The sequence below is a fragment of the Salmo trutta genome, chromosome 6 (assembly GCF_901001165.1).
Source record: "Salmo trutta chromosome 6, fSalTru1.1, whole genome shotgun sequence".
NCBI classification, from domain to species: domain Eukaryota; kingdom Metazoa; phylum Chordata; class Actinopteri; order Salmoniformes; family Salmonidae; genus Salmo; species Salmo trutta.
The window spans coordinates 41,993,784-42,014,517 of NC_042962.1; the positions used below are offsets into that span (position 1 = coordinate 41,993,784).

At 42.1% G+C, this 20,734-nt stretch overlaps 1 protein-coding gene across 1 annotated transcript in view; it reads right to left on the reverse strand.

Moving 5' to 3' along the window:
- Positions 1-20,734, reverse strand: part of LOC115195944 (alpha-1,6-mannosylglycoprotein 6-beta-N-acetylglucosaminyltransferase A) — a 117,941-nt gene that overhangs the window by 13,228 nt on the left and 83,979 nt on the right. Inside the window, exons 11-12 of the mRNA XM_029756299.1 lie at positions 16,858-16,991; positions 1,847-1,996 (exon numbers count right to left, since the gene is read on the reverse strand). Of these exons, the coding sequence (XP_029612159.1) occupies positions 1,847-1,996; positions 16,858-16,991 (284 nt within the window). The remainder of the gene's footprint in view (positions 1-1,846; positions 1,997-16,857; positions 16,992-20,734) is intronic.

A 20,734-nucleotide genomic window follows, 5' to 3' on the forward strand; every position in this document is an offset into this window, starting at 1 on the left:
AATCTTAACCATAACCATTAGTGGGGAAAATGCAAAACTGATCCAAGATCAGAATGTAGGGGCAACATCACCCTACTCCAGACCAATGCTTCATCTTGGACTGTTATTTCAATAGAAGGGCACTTTGCCATAGCATGACAGAGGAGATGAGCTGAACACATTTGACTGGTCTGAGGGATAGGCTGGCTATGCAAACAACCCATGGTTAAACCGTCTTCCCTGTGTGGAATGAGCAAATTGCATGTAGAGCGGGAGGACAATAATTGTAGCCTACTGTACTTTATTCTAGGTACAAAATTCTGTCTCTCAAGTCATAAAAAGATAATTAGGACCTTAGATCCAATGAAAGCGGGACAACATGGGCCCCGTCTTCGATACAGTTGTAAACGCAAGTTAGTGTACGTTTTAGGAGATTTAGTATTTAATTAGGATCCCCATTAGCTACAGCCAAAGCATTCAAATCAAATGTTATTGGTCACATACACGTGTTTAGCAGATGTTATTGCGAGTGTAGCGAAATGCTTGTCTTAATACCAATGCCATATAATATTATACTAGGGCAGTATAATGCTGGTTCATTGCCAACTCAATACAGTGCCTTCCACCCCTGCCCTGTTTTATACTGTGTCTATGTATTCCATGTCATTCTGCCAAAAATCTTGTGGGAGCAATTAACACAAGCAATCTGTTAGCAGGTAAATGCTTTATTCATAAAGTGGAGCAGGGAGGAAAGCGTGGCTGGAAAACACCTTGCCTCGTTCTTCTTGTTATCTCAACAACACAATGCTGCTGCTAAACAGGTCTGGATTTATAGCGATTCATTAGCGCTCCCGCTGGGCTTCCAAACACCAGGTTAATGAGAAGATCTTGAAGATCTCCTCCCCTCGCTTTCTCTCCCTCCAAAGATCTCCTCCATGTTCTCTCCCTCTCCTTCCAAAGATCTCTGATCACTCTCTCTCTTCCAGCCTGACTCTTGCTAGTTTGATTTCCAGATTTTCCACAGTTTCTCCCGACAGGCTTGCACATAATCACAGCCTCTTTTCAGACTATTTAGGACAGGTACAGCCTGGCCCCAGATCTATTTGTGTGCACCACCATATGAGTGGGCTATATAGCAAAAACAGAGCAGTTGTGTGGCTTGAAAACAGGCAGTGTGGTTGGAGCTTCAGAGGGTCGTTGGGCTATACAGCGCAAACAGACCTGGGACGAGTTGTGTGGCTAGAAAACAGGCAGTGTGGTTGGAGGTACTTCAGAAGAAGTGAACCTTGAGCAGTTGCATTGTGTCACGAGCAGTGGCAGGTCTGGGCATGACATGAATGGAGGCCCTGGCTAGCATACGGCCCTGCTGAGGCACTTTGGGTGAGATCACTATGACCAATGAAGTGCTGAGAGATCCTGACACTCGCCTTGACACTTTGAGCGACGTCATTATGGCAGTGACATCATACACCATCCACTCACTGCGATGCATAGTGAAGTCACGGGGGGTGTCGCACTCCCAACAAACAGAGTGTCTGTATGAACGTCTTAGAACACTTATTGTTGATTGTTGTCTTTTTTCGTGAGTTTGTGTACATGCTTGTGCATTGACAAACCAACTTTCCATCGGGGATAAATAAAGTATTTCTTATCTTATCAGGAACCAAGGCTCTTTTTTATGAGCAATCATGTCACTCTTAGCAATGATTTGGTACCTATGCCCCCGAGTCCTACAGTGTGGCAAGTGTGGTTCCTCTCGCTAGGGCAGGATTCTTCAACTCTGGTGTGTGTGTGTGTGTGTGTGTGTGTGTGTGTGTGTTTGCAAGCTCTCACCCGGTGTGTTTGTGTGCGTGTGTGTTGCTCTCACCTTGGTCTCCCTGAGGAGGAACTGCAGGTCACGGCCGCTCAGGATGCCGTAGTTTCTCACGTAGCTGGGCAAGTGCACAGTGCTGGTACCGTGCACGGTGGCGTGCACCTCCGTGTAGGTGTGGATGATGTCAAGGTAGGTCTTCTTGTCCTGAAACATACAGTAAGAAAACCACCAGTCAGTGAGACCCTACTACTGTACATATTGTAGGTCACACTGTGTATTGTACACAGTACATAACCTGGCCTCATCATAGAGCTCTACGCTGATGTTGAGATTCTCAGAACAGGATTAAAGGAAACAAAGTATTATATTGTTATTGTATCTGGGACTCTGCCTCTAATCGGCAATGTACTCTTAAAAGTGGATGACACACAGACAACATAAAAACAATATCTGGTAACACTTAACTTAAATGCTGACAGGTAATGCATTATGATGTGGTTATAACGCATTGTAAGACTTGCATGGTCCCTTATGTCTTATTACCGTCTCCTTAAAATTATTTGGATTAAATAACAGCCATAACCTATTATGAGGCCTACTATAAGACATCATAAAGGTTCGTACATGCTTATAACAATTCCCTCAAACTGGAAATGACTAGACTATTACAGCTGAGACTAACACAGGAAATTATGTCAGGCAAGGAGCTCATTGCTGATAAAACAAACGGAGAGAGTACTGTTGGATCAACGTGATCTCTCTCGCAAACAAAAGGGAGATAAGCAGAGAGCTCTGCGTCCCAAATGGCACCCTATTCCCTATAACGTGCACTCCTTTTGACTAGGGCGCATAGGGCTCTGGTCAAAAGTAGCGCACTATGCAGTAGGGAAAAGGGGACGCAAAAATACGTTTCAGGGAGAATGATGATGGAAACTAGTATCCACTGAGAGATGAAAGATGACTCATGCCTTAATTTCCTTCTCATTATCAAAACTGTAATCATGGATATTCATTGGGTTGGCGGCAATATACAGTAAAAAAAAATAAAAAAAGAGACAATATTACTAATTCGATTTGAGAAATCTTGATAATAACACTTTAGGTAGGTCTAATGTTTGCAACAATTTCCTGAGCTGTCATACCTAAATGCTTTGAATGGAGAACATTCCTAAAGTAGTCCATCAAGTCGGCTAGTACTCCTCAGGTATATTTGTTCACTGCACTGCTCATAGAAAGACAAATGCAACAGTGAAGGATAGGATTCAGGAGACAGCAGACAGTGGGAGGGGATAACCAGTTTGATCAAGCATCGACTGTGACATCCTCCCCGGAGAAACCCCTAATGGTAGGCTGCGGCAGGGCTGCCGTTTAAACTGAAGCTAGGAACAAGAGACTGGAACAGCTGCTTTCCTCTCACCCACGCACGTACATCCTTCCAAGCAGCCCCCAGGTGTGCTCAGGTAGTGGCAAACTGCGCTGGCACCACTCATTAGCAAGTCATTGCTGTCTGGGGAAAGGATGGAATGTAGGAGCATTCGGCAGTGTGTGGTGGTATCCATCTTTTAAGAGAATGGGTTCACACACATCCAGGCCACGGAAGTTAAAGAATGCACATTCTCTATGACCTGGCTACAGCAACAACCATCTCTTCACGTTAAAAACTAACAATAGTGATAAACATTCAAACAACAAAAAACAGTCACACCTTTTCCCCAAGTCTCCGACTCCTATACAAATGAACCTGCCACCAAGGCAGCCATTTCTGCCTGAAAGCTAATTATTTCTAAGCAAAGCAGGCTGGTACAGAGTAGAGGCCTTTTCAGATCCCGAAATTGAGGTCAGAACCGAATTGGATACACAAATTTCCAACCCGACAGGATCTGATCATTTAAAAAAATCTGTTTCGAATACGTGTGGACCAGATTTTTTTTTTGGACTTGTCTGGCAGTGAACATGCATTTTCGGTTGTAGGCCTATCTAAAATAATTTATTTGTGGTGTACAGCTTAGTATTTTCCTAATGACGTCCCTATAGTTGATTTAAACTAAAAGGCAGGTTTATAGCCCGTTTGACCAGGAAGCCTACAATTCAAATAGGCTACGGAAGGATGGAGTCTCCTGCATTCCCACTTCATTTCCAACAATTGCGATTTAAGGGAACATGTCGGCCTACCGTCCGGAGAGTTAACTAAAGATTCATAATTGAAGAGAGAAGTTGTTCTGATATTTCTTATTCCATGCCTTACACAATCAATAAATTGGCAGCCTTTCAACATAAGGCTACAATATTTTCTGTCGATAGGCATAGGTTATCAGTGTACCACACAAGCACACACATGCACACAACATGAGCAGATTAACTTGGTCAAAATGTTTCTTTATTAAAGACTGTGTCGGTAACTCTGCATTATAGTCTAACCTATTTTGAGCAAAAGCCCTGAAACTAGGGTACGCTGACAAATAGCTTATCACTCGAGTCAATTAATATTAGTTAGCAAACTTAAAGAAAATAGCAAAATAGCCAACTAAATAGGAGAGCCCACATTTTTTAAATGTTTATCGCTCAGGTCTTACAAATATGGGTAACCCTTTTCTCCTCCATATCCACAATGTGCATAAATGAGGCCCATACAACAATTTGCCTGTTGGTTTTTACTCCCTTTCATTCAGTTTCTTCTTCACATCAGCAAAAAATAACTCCATGCTTCAGAAACTCACTCTATATAGCCTTTGGGGCAGCAGGTAGCCTAGTGGTTAGAGCATTGGGCCAGTAACCGAAAGGTTGCTTGCTCGAATCCCCGAGCTGACGAGGTAAAAATCTGTCGTTCTGACCCTGAGCAAGGCAGTTAACCCACTGTTCCCCGGGTGCCGAAGAAGTGGATGTCGATTAAGGTAGCACCCCGCACCTCAGATTCAGAGGGGTTGGGTTAAATGAGGAAGACACATTTCAGTTGAAGGCATTCAACCCTTTCCCTATAGGCTAATCACTATTTTCCGCTGCGTCCTTCTGCTCTCCCACAATAGTAGCCTATTTAACCCGCAGTGGCTCGTTTTCATGAAGCGAAAATGCAGTTTTGACCCCAAATTATATTTTGACATATTTGGTTAGATGAAAGGGGACCCACTGACAATCATTTAAGATAATAAAACGTAAATGTATGAAATGTGCATTTGTTGTTTAGGAACTAAATTCTTCAAATATAATTTAGGATCTGGTCAGTATTTCACATATTTTCACACAGGGATCTGAGGTTTAACTACAACATTCTGGATCCCGGGTCGAATCAAAGGTAATCGGGTCGGGTAGATCCGTGAAGACCTTTAGCACAGAGTAGTAGCTATGTCTCCAGCATCCTTTGACCTTCTAAGTCCAACACAAATCAATATTATAAACAACAGTCTAACTACCATACAAATCAATATCTTAGACAACATTCCCCCAAAAATTCTATGAAAATCCATATTCTAAACATTCCAAAAACAAATCAACCTGCCTACAAGCTAATTCTTTCTGAGCAAAGCAGGCTGATACAGAATGTCTCCAGCGCACACAGCATCCTTTGTTAGCTTTAGGAACAGGAAGGAGAACAGTGGAGTGACTACAGTACATCAGGCTCTCCTTTGAGTGTGTCTTACACAGGCCAGTCGCCCGGCCCCTAGGGATGCCCTATCAGATGCCTCCTGGCAGCCTGTTGTAATGCGAGCCTTAGAGCCTGAGTCCCAAATGGCACACTATTCCCTATATAGTGCATTACTTTTGACCAAAGCCCAATAGGTCTTGGTCAACAGTAGTGCACTATAAAGGGAATAGGTTGCCGTTTGGGACTCAGCCTTAGAGAGAGCAGAGATCCAGGCAGGGTGGACATGGCTACCTGTAATTAGATGGTGAAATGTCTACTCTCTAATATGTGTAGTACCCCAGAGAGCTGGGGCTTGGATGGAGGGTTAGAGGAAGGTTACGGTAGAAGAGTGGAGAGTAGGAAGGAGTGGATTGTGTACACACACAAGAATGGCAAAAGTATGGAAATGGTGATGATGATATATGATTACAACAGTGAATCCCACAAAGTTACCGCAGTGCAGACTGATTGTTCATTCTCAGTGCCATGCCTATAAGGGGGTGAGGGCGGTTTAGGCCAGTAGTATGGCTACAGGCTAGGGCTTGACTGTTTGTAGTCTAGCCCAAGCTGTCACAAAGAGAGGGTACAGTAATATTCCCTTCCACTCCAGACTGCAGCCCTGACTGTCACATTAGACAGTCACAGAGCTGTTCCCCTGCGGCCTGCAGCTCAGTCTGGCTCCAACGGGGAAGGACAGTGACAAAGACCCACAGTAACATTGATGGCACCTGACGGGGGCTGCAGTGTGTGTGACCTGGATTCAAATACTATTTGGGGTATTTCAATTATTTTCAAAGACATTTCGAAGTAAGTATTTGGATATTTTAGTATTTGAAGTAAGTCATATTGGAATGTATTTGGAAATACACTTTGAAAGTATTGGCATGTATTTGTCTGTGCATTTTTAAATACAAATATTTAAATACTCCATGCATTTGAACCCAGGTCTGTTTGGTCATAGGGGTATTTGAAGTAACGTATTTGGAAACAAGTATTTCAAAATAGTTTTAAATAGTAGGCTATATTTAAAAATAATAATTTGGCCACATTTGAAAAATACTCAAATACACAGAAAATAAGTATTTCAAATACAAATGTACTTGAACCGGGGCGGAACTTTCACTAGGGACGAGGGGGTCATGTCCACAGGTCTGCTGTCGGTGTGTGAGGCCTGGTGTTTGCTGTATAGCAACACTATAGCTTACACTCTCTTAACTGGTTTGGTTTATTCAATGACTGGAGGGTCACTCATACCTTCTGTGCTGTTTTTCTGAGAACTCCAGTCAGTTGAAACATGTAAAGCGTTGGTTGAGGATGGACATCACAAAAAAGGCATAAGCTATGTATACGTGAAGATATCATACAGCTAGGCCTATTTTCTCAAGATGGATACGGTTTTTGATACATCTTCATTTTTGATTAGCGTAACTATTTTCTTACGACAAATGTTTGTGATAAATGTGTGTGCATGCTTTCTAGTTGGTCTTGATCTGTAGTCTTGGATGGATTCAGTTATTTTTTGTCAAATATCTACACAAAATACTCTATACAGTCAAAGTGGAAGAAAAATAAAACACTGCTATATCTTGATAAAATAAGTATTTACCCCCTTGAGCCAATACATGTTAGAAACACCTTTAGTCTTTTGGGGTAAGTCTCTAAGACTGTGGATTGTGCAACATTTGCCCATTATTATTTAATCAAAATTCTTCAAGCTCTGTCAAGTTGGTTGTCTTGCCATAGATTTTCAAGCAGATTTAAGTCAAAACTGTAAAATCGGCCACTCAGGATCATTCACTAGAAAAAGCTAGAAAAGCAAAGGAGGGGAGGAAAGGAGGAAAGGAAAGGGAGATATCATAGGAGGAAAGGGATCTAGGAAAGAAAATTAGGAAAGAGATCTAAGAAAGGAGGAAAGGAAATGATGTAGGAAATTAAAGCTAGAAATGGAGGAAAGGAGAGTCATCTCCTGCTTAGACCGAGGGTATCCTAATATAGACACTATAGCCACATTTGTGGATTGCACAACATAAAACCAGTAGAAAAGAGTATGAAAATTCTGTTAACAACAAATACAGATCCACAAGCAAATTTGTATGTGTAATTGCACATTCCACAGTTGTAAATTGTCCTGCTGAAAGGTAAATTCATCTCCCAGTGTCTGCTGGAAAGCAGACTGAACTAGGTTTTCCTCTAGGAGTTTGCCTGTGCTTAGCTCCATTCAGTTCAATTCAGTCCTTAATCATTACAAGCATACCCATAACATGATGCAGCCCCCACTATGCTGGAAAATATGGAGTGTGGTACTCAGTAATGTGTTGTATTTGCAAATTTTTTGCAGTACTACTTTAGTGCCTTGTTGCAAACAGGATGTATGTTTTGGAATATTTGTATTCCATACAGGCTTCCTTCTTTTACTATGTCAATTAAGGTAGTATTGTGGAGTAACTACAATGCTGTTGATCCACCCTCAGTTTTCTCCCATCACAGCCATTAAACTCTAAATGTTTTAAAGTCACCATTGGCCTAATGGTGAAATCCCTGAGTAGTTTCCTTCCTCTCCGGCAACTGAGTTAGGAAGGACACCTGTATCTTTGTAGTGACTGGGTGCATTGACACACCCTCCAATTGCCAAGAGTATGCAAAACTGTCATCCAGGCAAAGGGTGGCTACTTTGAAGGATCTAAAATATATTTTGATTTGGTTAACACTTTTTTGGTTACTACATTATTCTATATGTGTTAGTTCATAGTTGATGTCTTTACTATTATTCTACAAATGTAGAAAATAGTAAAAATAAAGAAAAACCCTTGAATGAGTAGGTGTGTCCAAACTTTTGACTGGTACTGTATATTTACCAAATTAAGAGTCGAATCTCACTCCATAAAAGGTTCTTAAAAGAACATTATTCCAATTCAGTGTGTTTCTGGAATGAGGACACGCTGGTTTATTGTAAGTAACTAATACCTTCTGTGTTGTTTTGTTCAGAGAAATCCTGTCAATGTGTGTGTTTGTGTGAGAGTGTGTGTGTTTGTGTGAGAGTGTGTGCGCTAGTGTGCAAACACGAGTATGTGTGTGCATGCAAGCACTGTGTGCCTCCCACCTTTAAATGAAAACTGAGGGACATTGACCCGAGGAACAAGATAATGAAGACAACATGATGTCAGGCTGACTTTGGTGAGGAAGCTGATTCACTGCCCTCCTTAGCCTTTATGGGGAGTAGTATTAGGGAAATAATCAAACCAGTACATCAGCTTGGGGCAGATGATCAAAACGAGAGAGGAGAGGTTTTTATTACATTGTAAATCACCTGGAAAAGTATGTGTGTGTGAATGTGTTCTGGGGTTGGGTTAAATGCGGAAGACACATTTCAGTTGAATGCATTCAGTTGTACAACTGACTAGGTATCCCCTCTTTCCCTTTCTGAGGTTTTGTACTGTTTGACAAGACTGCGTTAGCCCATTGAGCTAAGCCTAAGAGGCCCTCGTGTTATGCAGGGCTCACCAGCATGTGCTGGGATACTAGGGTAGATTATTCTGGCAGTGGAGAGAACCTACCAAGTGTGAATACAACCCATGTACTCTCACAGGGGCAATATGACCTTACGCTAAATCATTTGTAATGGGTTATGAGCTTCATTGAATCCAATTAAAATAGAACAGCAGAGGCACAGGAGAGGAGCACTTCTTTGGTTTATAGTCAATCCATGAGTTGCTCTTTGATCACGGGATGAAATACTATAGAACAAAAATAAGTTGATGCTGGATAGTAAACAATGTAAAATATTTGATTACTTTTGGAAGTTTGTTTGCACAAAGGCTTTTCCGGCATCAACATATTTTTGTTCTATAAAATAGAACTGCATTCAAATGTAGAGAATCACGGCCCTTGGAATCTCCAGATACCGTATCTTGGTACGTTTGTAAGTCTGTTCCTGATTCATCAGTCATTTGTTCTTTTTATTTAACCTTTATTTAACTAGGCAAGTCAGTTAAGAAGAAATTCTTGTTTTACAATGACGGCCTACGTCGGCCAAACCCGGGCGACGCTGGGCCAATTGTGCGCTGCCCTATGGGACTCCCAATCACGTCCGGTTGTGATACAGCATGCATGCATATATATATATATATATATATATAAAAAATAAAATGTGAGTTTTTCTGTACAGCTAGAAGAATATGTGTGGGTTTGTTTGTAAACCTGTGTATTTGTACATGTGCGCGTGCTCACGCTAGTGTATGCGCCCTAGTGTGTCTGTGTGTGTGTGAGTGGCTCAGTGAGGAAAAATATGTCAAGGTTACATTGATGGATCTTTGTGCACTGGGAGGACTTGTGGGCGCTGTCTGTCAGCCAACATTAGCATTTCAAACACCAGTGTCATCCTCCCCTGATCTAAGGCCAGGGGGCCCTGTTTCTTTTTTATATCCCTCCCTCCCTCCCTCCAACTTTCTCTCTCCATCTCCATGTTCACATCCTCCCGCCGTCTCTCCTTCCCTACCTCTCCATCTTTCTCTCATCCACCCTCTCTCTGTCTATATTCTCACCGCACTTTCTATACTGAATAAAAATATAAACGCAACATGTAAAGTATTGGTCCCATGATTCATGAGCAGAAATAAAAGATCACAGAAATGTTCCATATTAACACAGCTTATTTCTCACAAATTTGGTGCAGAAAATTGTTTCAACCCTGTTAATGAGCATTTCTCATTTGCCAATATAATCCATCCATCTGACAGGAGTGGCACGTCGTTTTAGAGAATTTGGCAGTAAATCCACCCGGACTAAAAAAAAACAAAAAAAAAAACACACCAGGCCAGGACCTCCAAATCTGTCTTATTCACCTATGGGATCGTCTGAGACCAGGCACCAGGACAGCTGATGAAACTGAGGAGTATTTCTGGCTGTAATAAAGCACTTTAGTGGGGAAAAACTGGGCCTGGCTCCCTACTGTGTTGTCCTATGCCCTCCCAGGCCCACCCATGGCTGCACCCCTTCCCAGTCATGTGAAATCCATAGATTAGGGCCAAATTAATTACGTATATAAACTGTAACTCAAAAAATCGTGAAATTGTTGCATGTTGCATTTATATTTTTGTTCAGTATATATGGTTTGCATACAATCACTCTCTCGTCTATTCAATTACTCACACAGCCTCAACCACCTAATCTCACAACAACAAGACTCAAACAACTGCTGTTTCAGAGTGCGCAGAGCCGCAGCCAACAGTCACCCTTCATTCTGCCTCGGTGAGTGTGCTCGGCTCAAGCCGGGTTGCCATGGCAACGGCTCCTTGAGAGGCCTGCTTTTTGGCTGCTTGGTTATCACCTTCCCTCTCCCACTTCAAACATGTCTGTGACTGTTTGAGACGACCTGGTAGATTCAACCAGTTTGCATTGCAGCTCTTGGGCACTGTTGGTGGTTTTGTTTAGGGCTATTAACCTGAGGGTTGCTGCTTCGCATCCCACGGCTGACCTGGACAATGTAAAGGGAGTGAGCCAGCAGCCAAAGGCATCAGTATCCCACGTGCTACCTACTGCCGTTGTGCACTTGAGGAGTAAGACATTTAAGTGATAATGCCAGAGAAGCCAGTGTTTGGAGGATATATTGGCACGAGTGTTGTTAGACCCAAGTTAAAGTTGAGGGCCGGCCAACCGTGCCAATATATTCTAAACAAATTAATTCAAAATGAAAAGCTGACATGTTTTGAGTCAATAAGTATTCAACCCCTTTGTTATGGCAAGCCTAAATAGGTTCAGGGGTAAACATTTGCTTAACAAGTTACATAATAAGTTGCATGGAGTCACTGTGTGTAATAGTGTTTAACATGATTTTTGAATGACTACCTCCTCTCAGTACCCCACATACAGATAATTGTAATGTCCCTCAGTCGAGAAGTGAATTTCAAACACAGATTCAACCACAACGACCAGGGTTGTTTTCCAATGCCTCACAAAGGGCACCTGTTGGTAGATACGTAAAAATAAAAAAAGCAGACATTGAATCCCTTTCAGCATGATGAAGTTATTAATTACACTTTGGATGGTGTATCAATATACCCAGTCACTACAAAGATACAGGCCTCCTTTAAAACAGTAACAGAGTTTAATGGCTGTGATAGGAGAAAACTGAGGATAGATCAACATCACTGTAGCTACTACACAATACTAACTTAACAGAGTGAAAAAAAGTAAGTCTATAACATTTCAAAACATGCATCCTGTTGGCAAAAAGGCACTAAAGTAATACTGTAAAGAATGAATGTGGCAAAGCAATTCACTTTTTGTCCTGAATACAAAGTGTTAAGTTCGGTGCAAATCCAATACAACACATTACGAGTACCACTCTCTATATTTTCAAGCATAGTGGTGGCTGCATCATGTTATGGGCATGCTTGTAATTGTTAAGGACTGGGTGGGGAGTTTTTCAGGATAAAAAAGAAACTGAATGGAGCTAAGCACGGGTAAAATCCTAAAGGAGATCCTGGTTCAGTCTGCTTTCTAGCGGACACTGGGAGATGAATTCACTTTTCAGCAAGACAATTTCATTTCGGTTGACCTATTGACATTTCATTGTATATATCCATACAAATTATGCCGATTCATGATTTCATGAAGCGGTTTGTCTTGTCCTTTCACGTTAATTCTCAAATGGGACAGTGGAGATTGAATTTCAATATTGAAACCATGTTGCAAAGGTCGGAGAGACATACAGCAAGGTTTTTACAAATCTCCGCTGTTGAAAACCAAGGCTAGTCGAAAAGAAAGGGGAGATGATGTCAAGATGTTTTTTTTTTTTACAGTAGAGATCAAGTTTATAAATTGCCTGGTTGGGATGATGAGAGAGTGGATTGTGCAGTGAGATGGAACAGTAAAAATGCATTTCAACATCATAGCCTTGGCAGGAGTTAACTTGTGAAATAGACACCGGCTAGAACGCGGTTTTAACCAATAGGCATCCACGATTAGAACCACCCGTTGTATAATGTAGTACACCACCGTCTCAAATGACACCTACAGTTGAAATCGGAAGTTTACATAGACTTAGGTTGGAATCATTAAAACTCGTTTTTCAACCACTCCACAAATGTCTTGTTAACAAACTATAGTTTTGGCAAGTCGGTTAGGACATCTACTTTGTGCATGACACAAGTAATTTTTCCAACAATTGTTTACAGATAGATTTCACTTATAATTCACTGTATCACAATTCCAGTGGGTCAGAAGTTTACATACACTAAGTTGACTGTGCCTTTAAACAGCTTGGAAAATTCCAGAAAATAATGTCATGGCTTTAGAAGCTTCTGATTGACTCAAATGATATCAATTAGCCTATTGGAGGTGTACCTGTGGATGTATTTCAAGGCCTACCTTCAAACTCAGTGCCTCTTTGCTTGACATAATGGGAAAATCAAAAGAAATCAGCCAAGCCCCCAGAAAAAAAATTGTAGACCTCCACAAGTCTGGTTCATCCTTGGAAGCAATTTACAAACGCCTGAAGGTACCACGTTCATCTGTACAAACAATAGTACGCAAGTATAAACATGGGACCACGCAGCCCTCATACCACTCAGGAAGGAGACGTGTTCTGTCTCCTAGAGATGAACGTACTTTGGTCCGAAATGTGCAAATCAATCCCAGAACAACAGCAAAGGACCTTATGAAGATCCTGGAGGAAACAGGTACAAAAGTATCTATATCCACAGTAAAACGAGTCCTATATCGACATAACCTGAAAGGCCGCTCAGCAAGGAAGAAGCCACTGCTCCAAAACCGCCATAAAAAGCCAGACTACGGTTTTCAACTGCACATGGGGACAAAGATCGTACTTTTTGGAGAAATGTCCTCTGGTCTGATGAAACAAAAATAGAACTGTTTGGCCATAATGACCATCGTTATGTTTGGAGGAAAAAGGGGGAGGCTTGCAAGCTGAAGAACACCATCCCAACCGTGAAGCACGGGGTGGCAGCATCATGTTGTGGGAGTGCTTTGCTGCAGGAGGGACTGGTGCACTTCACAAAATAGATGGCATCATGAGGTAGGAGAATTATGTGGATATATTGAAGCAACATCAGTCAGGAAGTTAAAGCTTGGCCGCAAATGGGTCTTCCAAATGTACAATGACCCCAAGCATACTTCCAAAGTTGTGGCAAAATGGCTTGAGGAAAACAAAGTAAAGGTATTGGAGTGGCCATCACAAAGCCCTGACCTCAATCCTATAGAACATTTGTGGGCAGAACTGAAGAAGTGTGTGAAAGCAAGGAGGCCTACAAACCTGACTCAGTTACACCAGCTCTGTCAGGAGGAATGGGACAAAATTCACCCAACGTATTGTGGGAAGCTTGTGGAAGGCTACCCGAAACGTTTGACCCAAGTTAAACAATTTAAAGGCAATGCTACCAAATACTAATTGAGTGTATGTAAACTTCTGACCCACTGGGGAATGTGATGAAAGAAATAAAAGTTGAAATAAATAATTCTCTACTATTATTCTGACATTTCACATTCTTAAAATAAAGGAACTGTGAAAAACTGAGTTTAAATGTATTTGGCTAAGGTAAACTTCAGACTTCAACTGTATGTTCATAGGGAAAAGTAGGTCTGAAGGTTGATGTTATGGAAATGGCACCTTGATAACTCCAATGCAGGAACTTAACAGCCTACCTTTACTTCATCTTTCATTGCAGTTAACTACTACCAAATCATACCAGACCTTTTATTTATTCATTAACTCAAAACAAAACCATTGTGTAGCCTAAGTAATAAATTATACATTTTGCTCTAATTGAGATCGAATACTTAGGCAACACATTTACTAGCACGAGAGCAGCGATATGCATGGAGGCACTCCAGACAGCAAGAATAGTGGATTATTCTCATTAGAGTTTGCCGGTGAAATGATCTGAAAGTTTTGTTTGAGTATGTAGACCACACAGTGACGGCAGACAGATGCCTCCTCTGCTGTGCCTAATTACATTTAAAGCCACTCATAAAGCCGATAAATCTCTCCTATATGGATACAGCAATTACCGTCCATTCTGTACCCGTTATAAATCAGACCTCCGCACACAATTGCTGCACCACAAACGGCACCCTATTCCCTACATAGCGCACTACTTTGGACCAGGGTGCCATTTGGGACGCAAAAGGCTCCATTCACACACCTGCAGAGAGGGGAAGAGAGAGGCTCGCGGTGCACTTCTGCATACTGATAAGAGACAGGGAATATTCCCCTTAGTGAAGAGCTTCTGGGTTCTGTGTGACATTACATGGGAAAAACAAATTACCATCAGCGACAAAGCGATTGGAGGCAATGACGTTTGTTTGGTCACTGAATGTTGTTAAAGTCGCAAAGGCACTTGGTACTAGATGTCTCACTACACAGGACCTCTGACCTCTTATTTTTGTAAGCCCACCCCTCATGTTCTAGCCTTGTAGGGAGCAGTAAATATCACAATCCCAGGATATGAGGGAGTTGAAAGGCTGTTTCCTGGTTTCCTTGATGACAAGCAAATAGCCGACCAGGTTTCGTGACATCATCCCAGTAGTCCCTCACAAGGCAATGCAGCCAGCCCCCGCAGATTCGGGGAGGGAAAGTGCGAGGGAGACCTTTTCTCCTCATGTTCATTCATTACCAGACTCCTCTGAAATGGCTGTTTAATTAAAAACTGAGGTAATGAACACGATGGGGTGTCTGATTAGCTGCTAATGTTTTTCAAGGAGAAGTGATGGGAGTTTGGCACTCTGCCCTTTAAGAGAGACTAAATGGCCCACTGTGCTGTGCCACATGTGGGTTTGAGAGAGCGTGTGGCAAGCCGCACTACATGGTTAATATAGGGCTGTTGTGTTAGACAAATAAATGTTGTGTGTGGATGCTGGTTCTGCAAGACATGGTAATTTCTTTGTGTGGTAACAGACCTGAGTTCAAATAGCATGTTGTTGTTGAATGATCTGGCACAATGGCACCAATCGAGTAGTCCCGAAAGTGCAAATTCGCATCTGATACACCAGGCTCAATCTAATACACCTTTGAGAGAAAATAAATACTATTTCAACCAAGGTCTATATCCCCAGGAATATGTCCTTCATCCCTTAACCTGTATGACCAGGTTGGGTTGTGGATGGCATGACTGGCATCTCACAACTCTCATCTGCCGACTTTGTGTCAGCTGATTATGATAAAAGCTAGGCGTTGTTCGCCACAGATCTGAAATTACCTCGGCTTTTTTGTTTGTAGAATCTGCTTCCGCCTGAGTTCCTCTGGTCGCATCCAAAATGGCACCCTATTCCCTTTATAGTGCACTACTTTTGGCCAGGGCCCATTTGGGATGCACACCCTGTGTGTTAGACCTCCGAAAGATGGCTGGCTTAAAAATGTTCAAACCAGCTTCTTTACAATGTTTGTCATCATCGCAGCCCTTGTCAAGTCTCACCAAGACATACAGAGTAGGCAGTAATCCAACAATGTGTAATGTGCCAACGAGCGAATCATACGCAAAACGCTTGTGGCTGGTGTAGTTACAATCGCTAAACCCTTTGTCTTAGATGAAATAATCCCTGCGACAATGCCTCTGTACAACAGAGTCTGAGTTGGAATATATTATAACTAATCAGAGAGTAGAGCTGAATTCAACTATTTATCAACATAATAATCAGAAACCCGGGAATATGGTTTCTAAAGGAATACTACTAGTCTCCATTAAATCTCCCAAAAACTTTGCCCAAGGTTTTAAAAGTGTTCCAGTGACTTTCTTTCAAGAGTTGAGGAACTGGGTTACAATAGATTCCATACGCCGGTTCCCAAGAACTTATGGTCTTGCGTGTCTGGTGCTTTCATCTTGAAAGGCATTCTGTGCAAAGCAAGGCTCAGTCACTACAGTCTCCTTAAACGCATCCACAGTGTTGTTTATTTCCCTGTGATCAAGGGATGGGACCAGTTTCCTATTGAACTCAACTGAGCAGCACTTCCTTCTCTTTGAGCTCTATTCTAGTAGTGTTGATGTCTGGGAACTAGATCACTTATCATTTGTTGTTCTAAACAAGGCGAGTCTCCAGTTGGTGACATGATATTCAAACTTCCAACTGAAGAACACTACTCTACCATATTCAGCTTCACCCTCAATGCTGATGTAGACAAAAGCATATATTTTTTCCACGACAAAACATTACCACTGCTCCCAAATAACTAAGAGCTGAGCAGAGTTTGTACACAATGTAAATAACATTATAATAAATGCTATGTAGCAGACACTTTTTCCCAAAGCGACTTACAGTACAGTGAGTGCATACATACATTTTAAGTATGAGGGTGATCAGATTTCAACGTCAGACAACACCAAGACACATTAGGCACCCCCAAGAGTCAATGTTTAATTTGAACACTGCCGGAGTTTAACTCAAAACCTTGGCTATGCCAGCCACAAGGGATACACGAGCTGAAGCGCCGTACCTTCCAGAAGTTGTCCACCTTGCCGTAGACCAGCGACTGGTTCTGCCGCTTGACTTCGTCAATGTGGCGGATGTCGCTGGCGTTCAGGTGTTGCTCCACCACAAAGCCCAGGAAGCTGTTGTCTGGCGTGTGGGCTGCAGGGGAAATAAACCACACAATATAACTGTCATTACACAGCTCAACTGGGATCACAATGATTATAGTACTGAAGCTAGTTAGTTCACATTCATTCATTTATATACAGAAAAAGGAAAACAAGCCACAAACACAGGCTGTCATTGTACAGTTAATGGGGAACACGATGATTATAGGTGGGTGATGTTAGTTCATTAAAAAAAGCAATTCAATTGCCAGCACCTTATCGCTATGAGATCTGCATAGGACAACAACTATTTTTCTCTACATTAGTTGATTGATTCATACATATGCTGTACAGAAACGAGTGAATAGCATGACAATAGGCCTAATGATTAGGCCTATGAGTAGGCTATCTGTTTTGTTAGTGAAGTGGTTGTCTGACTCATGCCTAGAAGTGGAAAGTAAATATGAGGCTTATGTTAACCAATGAACACAGTTCCACATAGAAATGTGAAGTGGTGCGCTGGAGTCTGGCACAGCGGTAACACTCCCAAATCCGGACCACACGTGCCCCCATGGAGACGGGTGTTTTGAGTCCCGGCTCAGCCAACTGTCTATTCCTTAAATCATTTCTGGGCCCCTCTCGCTCTCCCTCCTTATCTGTATCTACATCTGTCCCATCATAAAACAATACAATTATGTAAGGGAATCTCCAGAATAAAAAAGAAAATGTCATATGTTAATTAAATGTGAATTGATGATTTAACGTTCTATGATTAGAGCCTTAGTACTCCATTTCTTCGTTGCGAAATGGATGGTGGTACTGTAACTATGGAAATGAGCTTGGCAACAGGTCAGAAATGGGCAACGGCACAAACAGAGATTTGAAAATTAAGACAATGTAAGACTCGGATAGTGCAAATTATAAAAAGAATAGGGGCTTCCGTGACCCCCCCCCCCAAAAAAAGCCAACAAAAATCTAATTGAAATAAAACTAGGTTGAGTCCCAAAGCCCACATGGCAGTACACTTTTGACCAATGCTCTGTATGCTGGTCCTATGGGGCCTGGTCAAAAGCAGTGCACTTATATAGGGGAAGGGGTGCTATTTGGGATGCTTCTCATCCTGACTCTCTGGGCTTTGCTTGATGGACTTGGACCATCTGAAGTGTATCCCTCTTACAGACCTACACTACATTCTCTGCTTCTAGAAAGGGGAGGGGAGGGTTTTAGGCTACATGTAGCATCCTGTTCCTTCTCCACTGGGCCTGTTAAGTTGTTGCATGAAGCCGTGTGTGGAAGTGATTTAATATACGCTCCTCGAGGGAGTTTACTGATATTTTAGAGCCATTGCAGAGCGCCAGTAAATCGTGTGCAGCGACGACGTGTTGGGGGAAAAACTCACGGCCGCCACGCGATGTGGTGATAATAGAGGCTGGCCTCCCTCCGAGCCGACTGAGAAGGAGGAAAAGTGGGTGAGAGAGGGAGCTGCCGTCAGTCTCTACGGCCCAGGTGGGAAAGGGATGTGTTAGGACAACATGAGTTAAATCTTTCAACACAGCAGAGAGCATTCCTCAAGACGAGCGTGGATGGGATGTGCTCTGCATGCTCCGCCTCCTCTCCCCCCGATTGCCATGTAGGGAAGACGGCGATGTCATCTACAAAATAGCTTCCAATACTCTACTCAGCAAATTGGATGCAGTCTATCACAGTGCCATCCGTTTTGTTACCAAAGCCCCTTATACCACCCACTACTGCGACCTGTATGCTCTAGTCGGCTGGCCCTCGCAACATAAGTCTATAATAGGTAAAGCTCCGCCTTATCTCAGCTCACTGGTCACGATAACACCCACCCGTAGCAGCGCTCCAGCAAGTATATCTCACTGGTCATCCCCAAAACCAACACCTCCTTTGGCCGCCTTTCCTTCCAGTTCTCTGCTGCCAGTGACTGGAACGAATTGCAAAAATCGCTGAAGCTGGAGACTTATATTTCCCTCACTAACTTTAAACATCAGCTATCTGAGCAGCTAACTGATCACTGCAGCTGTACATAGTCCATCTGTAAATAACCCACCCAATCTACCTACCTCATCCCCATACTGTTTTTATTTACTTTCTGCTCTTTTGCACACCAGTATCTCTACTTGCACATCATCATCTGCTCATTTATCACTCCAGTGTTAATCTGCTAAATTGTAATTACTTTGCGACCATGGCCTATTTATTGCCTACCTCCTCAGGCCATTTGCACACACTGTATATAGACTTTCTTTTTTTTCTATTGTGTTAATGAATGTAGGCTTGTTTATTCCATGTGTAACTATGTTGTTGTTTGTGTCACACTGCTTTGTTTATCTTGGCCAGGTCGCAGTTGTAAATGAGAACTTGTCTCAACTAACTTACCTGGTTAAACAAAGGCAAAAAAAAAAGATATATATAAAAATTAAAAAAACGTAGGTTGTGTCTGAAATGGCCCCCTATTAAAGATGTGCACTACTTTTGACCAGGGTCTGTGGCACCCTATTCCCTATATAGTGCACAACTTTGATTAAAGGTCTGGGGGGGGGGGGGGGGCACTAGTGCACTAAAGGGAATAGCTAAAGGGAATAGGTCACCAACCCCCCTGTAGTTAGATACCTATTCCAAAACCTTCCTTTACTGTTACATGTGAAAGAGCCTGTTTAAAAAAATAATAAATCGTACAAATAATTTTTCCAAATAATAATAGCGCTGGGGAGGAGAAGGGAGGCCTCTGTCATCACTCAGTGTATAAGTGGATGTGACAGTCTGCAAAAAAGGTTTGTGGGACCAGCTGGACTATGCCAAGATGCCAGGCCAGTCGACTTCAATCAGCTGGCCAAAACAAGACATACACCCGGGCTCGGCACTTCGTAGCAGGCAAACCATGCATAATGTAATTTGGGTAATTTTGTGGAAGTCATAAAAAGTAATTGGAAAACGTCTCGCACTCAAGCTGACTGGATACGGTCAGAAACGCAGCAGGAGACTTTGTTCCGGTTCAATTGGCATGCATTGAAATGCATGGCTTCTTTTGCAAAATAACTATGAATTAACAGACTTATTTTCAAATAATTTGAAGCTATATGGAATTGCTTTAAGAAGGTCATACCAAGGATGATTTTGCTATTTTATTGGGAATCTTAAGTCCCCTTGAAGTATATATATAAAAAAAAACACATTGGAATTTGGCCTTACTGCTATTAGCCCATACAAACGCATTGAATAGCATTCACTAAATGGAACCACAGTCACCCCAAAAAATCTAAAGGAAGTTTGTTCAGAAGTGTCCGTCCTATATCTCAGAGATATAATAAAGATCAGGAACCACATTTTTTTGGGACATGCATTTGACCGCTTACTTTTGCCACTAAACTATCCCCATATATAAACTGAACAAAAATATAAATGCAACATGCACCAATTTCAACGATTTTACTGATTTACAGTTCATGTACAGTTGTGGCCAAAAGTTGAGAATGAAACAAATATACATTTTCACAAAGTCTGCTGCCTCAGTTTGTTTCATGGGAATTTGCATATACTCCAGAATGTTATTAAGAGTGATCAGATGAACTGTAATTAATTGCAAAGTCCCTCTTTGCCAAGCAAATGAACTGAATCCCCAAAAAACATTAACACTGCATTTCAGCCCTGCCACAAAAGGATCAGCTGACATCATGTCAGTGATTCTCTCATTAACACAGGTGTGAGTGGTGACGAGGACAAGGCTGGAGATCACTCTGTCATGCTGATTGAGTTCGAATAACAGACTGGAAGCCT